Below are 7,390 nucleotides of genomic sequence, written 5' to 3'. Positions count from 1 at the left end.
CGGGTGAAATTCCTTCTTTTGAAACGAGGCAGGGCAAAACCACTTATATGCCATACCACCTATACGCTTCATAAGTCCAAGTGTGTGGGCTCAAATAGTACATGGGTTTGAGTACATTTTAAAAGAGGTGAATTTCACACTTAAGTAATTTTTATGTCTGTTCAAGAGTTCAAGCCCAGTTACTAAAGATACATTCCCTGGCACCGGCCCAGATTTACATCTGACCTACCTGAGAAATTTGTTGAGATACTGCCTGCTGCATACAGACCAAGAAAACACTCCATTGTTTCCTGTGAGTGTGGGAGACATGATATTACCCTCAGCTTTTCTACAAGGATTTCCTTCTCCATCATGAATCATACCAAAGCTGAAAAGAGAACCAGGCGTGAGAGTGAAAATCTACATTAATCAGAAAAAAAACCACAATTTGGGGCAGAAGAAAGACTTTATGGGTAACAGTTCTATGCTTGAAGTCCACAGGGAATGTGGAATTCATCCCTTTCATTCCAAAGGGACGAAAACATATGCACCATACAAACAACTGTTAGTACGAAACAAGCTCCAATTAACAGCATTCAAATTTTATTGTCATCGTACATTTGTCTGATGAGAAAAAAATAGTCAAGTTTCAAGAAAGACCCATACTGGTGATGCACAGGAGCTCTGCAGTGTGAGCTAATGACAAGACACTGGCACATAAGTACCACAGCAGCAGTCTGTGTCAGAAGAACAGTTTAACCATTTCTCTTTCCTGAAAGAGAAATGTTTCGTGGTGAGATGGATGGAAGTAGTGGATCTTATGTTCAGTCACACTTGTGTATCATAGACTCATAGAATAGCCTGGGTTGGAAGGGTCCTTTAAAGGCCATCTAGTCCAACCCCCTGCAATGAACAGGGACACCTTCAACTAGATCAGGTTGCTCAGAGCCCCGTCCAACCTGACCTTGAATGTTTCCAGGGATGGGACATCGACCACATCTCTGGGCAACCTGGGCCGGTGTCTCACCACCCTCATTATAAAAAACTTCTTCTATCTAGTCTAAATCTACCCTCTTCTAGATTAAAACCATTGTCCCTTGTTAAGGACAATGGTTAAGGACAAGGGGCAATGGTTTTAATCTAGAAGAGGGTAGATTTAGACTAGATAGCCCTGCTAAAAAGTCTGTCCCCATCTTTCTTGTAGGCCCCCTTTAAGTACTGGAAGGCTGCTATAAAGTGTCCCCAGGGCCTTCTCTTCTCCAGGCTGAACCACCCCAACTCTCTCAGCCTGTCCTCACAGCAGAGGTGCTCCAGCCCTCGGATCATTTACTTGTACCAGCCTATAAATCTATCAGCTTAAAACATGCACGCAGTCTGAGCCTTTCTTTGAGAAGTGTTAACGCCTGTTAAGAGGAATGGCGGGGAGATCGGAATCCAGGGACGTATCAGTGTCCACAGCTGTAAGAATACAACATAACTAATAGGAGGGAAGAACTACATAGCTGCACTCAGTCTGTAGCAAAAGAAGTGGCATTGAATGAATACGATACAAAGTATGAATATAAAAATATGATTCTTTTTCTAATTTTGGCCACTAACTTGCTATATTGTTTCAGGCAAATCACTTTCTTTTCCTCACCTTTGTTACACACCTTCATTTACTTTGTCTAGACTGTGACCTCTTTCGCGGGAATACTGCCTCTTATTGGGCGCTTTGCTCTGTCTGCAGCATCATGAGGCCCTGCTCTCACTAGGAGAGGTGTTTGGATAATATAAAGGATAATAAGCAATAATAAAAACCACATTAAAAACGATAAATTATGTGGCGCTTATGGTTATAATAAAGCTAATTTTCAGGTTTTTTCCTTTCACTGTTTTATATTTACTCACTGTACAGGACATCTGTGAATTTCAATATGTTTTGAATAGAAATCTCATAACCTGTTACTTCAGCATTGTGGTACATTGGTGACTTTATGAATGTAATCCGTACACGTGCAAGGAATATCTAATTTATTGGACTTGATCCTCTACTGTTATAAATCATTGCAGGCTCATCAGAATTACTGCATATGTTGCCACCAGCTGAGGCTCCAAACTTCTAAAATATATGGCTCCTTCTATAATTGGACAAAAAAAAGTCCTAACTGAACTAGTGTTTTAGAATCCTTTATAAAATACTAATTTTGTTCACATGCATTGCAGCCAAAGAATCAGAGTTTATATAGCCACTGATACAATGGGCTCTGAACTCCCATAGGAAGGGTTAGGTAAAAACACAAACTATTTAAAGAAAACCATAAACATGTACAAAAACTGAAGCTACTCAGTGGATCACAGAATGTGATCTATACAGTATACAATATTCCCCCACTAAGGAATCCTTAGGTTAATATATACACAGCACCTCCAAGACTGTCACAGGTTTTTTTTCTTCAAGGACTCTCTGTATCACAGAGACCGAATTCTTACATCACATGCTATGTAGTCTCAGGAACGTGAACACGAACAAATGATAATAAAGACATCCTGTATCTGGCGCAGTTTTTTTCCAGGAGATAAGATGCATTTTATTAGACAGGACTATGGAAGTACACCAAAGAAAGGCTGAATAATATAAGAATCAAGGCAGTGGTGAAAAAGAAAAAAACCCAGACAACCAACATTAAAAAATTTCCAAGCACAATCTCTCAAAGCAAATAAGAAAATAAACAGGAAGGCAGGACATTAAGAGGCTAAAGGGTATAATTCTTGAAAAATAAGCTGATTCTCTCCTAATACTGATCGAAGGGCATTAAAAATGTACTGAGGTCAGTGAAATTGTACTAGTGTGACAGGAGGATCAAACGATACATATTTTACATATTTGGTCCCATTGAAAGCATTGGCACAATTCCCACGGGCTTCACTGGTAGCTGGATTATTCTTTAATTCCTTGTTTCCCTTCAGATGTACAGAAACCTCTGAAAGGGTCACTCATGTAGACATTAGGTCATAGTATATACTGTAGAGCATATTTGTACAATGAAAACTAAATAGTCCTGATTCAGTCATGCAGAATCGGAAGGATTCATGCCTTGACCAAACAGCAGAATACAGTACCACTGCTTTTCAAAGATATTCTGTGCAGTAATGTTGCTGCACAAAATAAAGATCCTATGCCCATGTTTTATCTGACCCTTGGTTTCAGGTTTGTACCACACAGAGAAACTATGTTTCTACACTGCCAGTGGTTAGACAGATTCCGGCTTGAGCTATGTTAAACTGAAAATCAAAACCATGCAAAAATTTGTGAAAAATTGCTTGGGAAAAACACAGGAGAGCAAAACCTAATCATCTTCAGATTTAATTCAACAATTCAGAGAATAGCTGAAGCTCCATGGAAGATTATGACTGATTTTGTTTGACAGACAGCAGGTTCTTAGGAAAATTACAGTCCTATTACCATAGAAATCAAACAGAAATTCAACGGATATAGATACAGAAAGGCAGAAACCACCACAAAGTTCGTTTTTAGCCAAATCACACATTAAATAGTAGAGAGAACAAAGAAGGACAAAAAGAATGAAATGAATGGCTCCCAGATCCTACGAAACACAGGGTCTCTGGAAAAGGGACCTCAGAGAGATCACTTCTCCATACTGTAAGCTGCAGTGTCCTTTCCCTTTTTGGAGCAACCATGCTGATACGAGAAGCAATTAGTCTACCAGAATACGGTAGCAGTGTGGGAATCTTGTAGATTATTATTGTCAGCTTTTACAGTTTGTTCTGGTTATCACCTGGAATATGTAAAATGTCAAAAGATAAAAATAAGAAGAAAGCACCCTGGGCACCTGATTCACCATTTCATGCTAAAGGACACACCTCTGAGTGAGAAGTCTTGACTTGTTTGGCCTAAAATCGCCTATAGTTTCCTGTCAAATTAGACACAGTTGTGAGGTACCTGTATCCGAATAAGGTCCCCTCTGCCTATGGCAGCAAAATCGATCAGAATCCCACAGTGGTTATTTTTACGACTGTTGAAGAGATGATATTTAATAACGCCAATGAAATAACTGGATGGTCTACATATTCTAATAATATATAGTTCCCTATAAATGATCCATATTTAACCTATTTATATTAACCGGTGCTGTTTCCATTCACTTACATATTTATGTATAGAAGGAGCAGGTAAGACTCATGAAACTTACTTGTGTCCAGATTCATGAGCAATTGTAAAAGCCAGTCCAAGGCCTGTGTCTTCATTAATGGTGCAACTACGGTATTTGCTGCACATGCCACTGATAGGTGCAAATCCTGAAGGAAGGAAGCAGTAGAATAGCTTGTTCCTCTACAGAATTCCAAAGACATATATCATCTGCACTGGTCCTAATAAGCCAGTCTGTTGTGGTGCATGAAGATGATTGTCTACTGCATCAGGTTTATTATGAAATAATTACAAAAGAATGTATTTGACAATAAAGGGACTCCTGTATAAGAAGTATAATTTAAACCTAACCTCCCAAAATACACTATATTTGTAAAGATTATTCTTTCCCCCTCTCATGCCTTTACTGCTGCCAAATTAGAGAGGAATGCCATTCAAAAAGGGCAAGCAGTCACAAAAAGAAAAAAAATATCAAAATGGCTCAGAAATATAATCAAAAGTATTCCTTGAAGAGGTGACAATCCAAAAGGATGTCTTCAGGAGCTTATTTTGCCACTTTTTCTGGTGCAACGATTCCAGTAATACTCTTTTTCTTCTAGGTATCTCGAAGACAAATATGTAAAAATAATACTGTTCTTTCCTCTTCAAGAAGGCTAACATTATGTGCAAAAATTGACTTTTTTTATTTTAAAACAATTCAGTCAATCAAGATGTTACCATTGCCACCCACGAGTTTCTCAGAAAATGTTTTCAAAGCATACCTAAAGTATCACAGGGCTCGTTTTTCCAAGAGCAGATATCAAAACCAGTAAGCAAGATGGCATGGTCATGGCGCTTTCCATTCTTCCCAACCAGTGCAGATTGCCATTGACAAAAGCTGTTCAGTGACTGGTCCGCATGGTGGTTAATCAATAATCCACCCTGTAGATATTTCAGACACAGAAATAAGGTGTTTCCATCAGTACTTGAGAAAGGTGATTGAAAGAATAAGAGTTGGTTAGGAAAAAGGGAATTACTTTTTCATATTTGTTCTACATAAACTTATGTGTTCCCATGTTAACTCTCTGTGATGACAGATTCAGTTGATGAGTGAATCTATTACAACTGTAAAATAAAACTGCACCTCTCCCTAGACACATAGATATTTTCAAAGTCAGTGGTTGGAATTACAGTGTACAAATATATTTGATTCCTGATAAAGCTCAACACTAAACCATTTTCAACCTTGTGATTAAAATATTTGGAGATTTCTGTGGAGGAAAAGTGTTATCCAAGTACATCAACCCATCACAAATTTCTTTTCATCAAAAGAGATTTTCGTCTTCTTTTGTCTCAGCACTCTTGACAAAAGAATTGGCTCCACTCCCACCTTTTGTTACATGCTATCTTCAGTTTGGGACTTTTAACTCGTTCCCCCTTCTGATCATCACATCCTGGAAAGCCCAGTTCAATATCTTTTAATTTATTTAAATACTTCTTAAGTAGATTTCTCATTACTCTTCAAGAAAATGCTGGAAATTGTTACATTTTATCTTACTGGAAGCATTTCAGTGTTCCTAAAGAGCATTTATATGAAATGAAGATTTTAGTATCAAAAACCGAGAAGCACTGAAATGCAAAAAGTGTGATTTTGGAGGGTTTTACAATTCTAACCACCTTCTCATGCTTTATGCCTTAAGAAACTCAAATGAAAGTTCATGTACGTAACAGGGGAACACCCACCCCTGCCTGTGAACAGTAGCAAATGAAGTATACCACACAAAAATTCTGACACAACTTACAGGCTCTTGTTCCAAAAGAAGAAGGCTCACAACGATAATGTTTATATCACTTCCGATTGTTCCATCTTTAAACAGACTAGAGACCTGCAATAATTATTAAAGAGGAAATATCATCTACAAGTATAATATTTTTTTAAATAGACTAAACATATATATTGAGTTATTGCATAGGGCTTCAATTTTCAATACAAATTAATGGAGTTATATACCTTGTTATATACCTACTACACTTATTCAAAAAACTTGAAAACCTTCTATTGATTTTAATGGGCTTTGTTCTGTCCTTGGTCTCCTGGATCAAGTGTAATCAACTTCAAAGTTCAAGTTCAAGTTTTGTAGTACAAAACTAAAGAGCAAAGCCACAAAGAAAAACATTTCTAGTTAAATTATATTATTTTTCTCAAAATAAATCTGTGTTTACTCAAATAAATTTTTGTTTCAAGGAGAGGCATCAGACAAAACAGACTAAGCTTCATGATACTAAATGAAATGAAAGTTTCAATTTCAGAGTACCGGCCTTTTTGGTACTGCACAAGAAGTATTTTAAAATTTAACATTTTAAATATTTTACAATTATTTTTTTTTTACCCTACAGTACTGTTGCCAGAGCTGTGATAATCTAGGGATGTATTTTTGAAGAGCTTTTTCACGTAAGTAATACATTACATGAGGCTTGAAGAAATGCTTGTGTAAGGTGCCCCTGCTCTTCTTGGTATTACTATTTGTCTAATGAAAGATCCTACTGTGACATAACAATATTCCACAGGGAAAACATACTTCATTTACACCACATCTTACCATATTCATAACTGTTAAGATGTATGTTGTTACATTTTCCTTGCCATGTTTCTCCAACATTTTTTTATCTGCCACAACAAGGGTTTCAACATTTAGACTTCCATTTTTCTGAATTTTAGCAGATGATCTTTTGAACCTTGCAGAAGTCCCATATTCATCCGAGCGAATGTATGTCTCTTCTGTGGGTGGCTTAGGTGCATCTAAAAGGAAATATAACTCAGTTTTGGAAAGGGTTCAGATCACCCATGAACAGTTTCATCAGAAAATGAAGCATCACGGGTTTAGAGCCTTAGATTATTTTTACAGCATGTGATTTAATACTTATGGCTAAGTTCTTGTATATTTATTAAAAAAAGACCTGATTCATTCCTGAAGGAAGGATGGCTACAGGGACAGAAGGAAATGGGAGAACCACATTCATATGCAATAAACAGTTTAAAATAAGGAATTAATCTAATAAAATGCTAGCATCCGTTGCAAAAAATACACACAGAATTTTTAACACAATATATACATTTTTCCTTCCTTTTGATAACTTCCTGAGGTGTTTGGCATGTTCTACTTACATAGAAATTGGTAAAAAGTTCCTTTCCACAACAGATGTTCACTGCCAGTACAGAAAGCAGACGCACACTACAAATAAGATTCCTGCCAGCCTGCTATCGTGATTGACATTAGCCTT

The 7,390-nt window shown here is 37.2% G+C and overlaps 1 protein-coding gene across 1 annotated transcript in view; it reads right to left on the bottom strand.

Moving 5' to 3' along the window:
• The window catches only part of ADAMTS18 (ADAM metallopeptidase with thrombospondin type 1 motif, 18), a 77,905-nt gene that overhangs the window by 39,109 nt on the left and 31,406 nt on the right, over window positions 1-7,390 (bottom strand). Inside the window, exons 4-8 of the mRNA XM_009890389.1 lie at window positions 6,709-6,908; window positions 5,911-5,994; window positions 4,891-5,050; window positions 4,173-4,278; window positions 230-367 (exon numbers count right to left, since the gene is read on the bottom strand). Of these exons, the coding sequence (XP_009888691.1) occupies window positions 230-367; window positions 4,173-4,278; window positions 4,891-5,050; window positions 5,911-5,994; window positions 6,709-6,908 (688 nt within the window). The remainder of the gene's footprint in view (window positions 1-229; window positions 368-4,172; window positions 4,279-4,890; window positions 5,051-5,910; window positions 5,995-6,708; window positions 6,909-7,390) is intronic.

The sequence above is a fragment of the Charadrius vociferus genome, unplaced genomic scaffold (genome assembly GCF_000708025.1).
Source record: "Charadrius vociferus isolate BGI_N301 unplaced genomic scaffold, ASM70802v2 scaffold498, whole genome shotgun sequence".
NCBI classification, from domain to species: domain Eukaryota; kingdom Metazoa; phylum Chordata; class Aves; order Charadriiformes; family Charadriidae; genus Charadrius; species Charadrius vociferus.
This window is presented reverse-complemented; position numbering and strand designations above follow the sequence as displayed.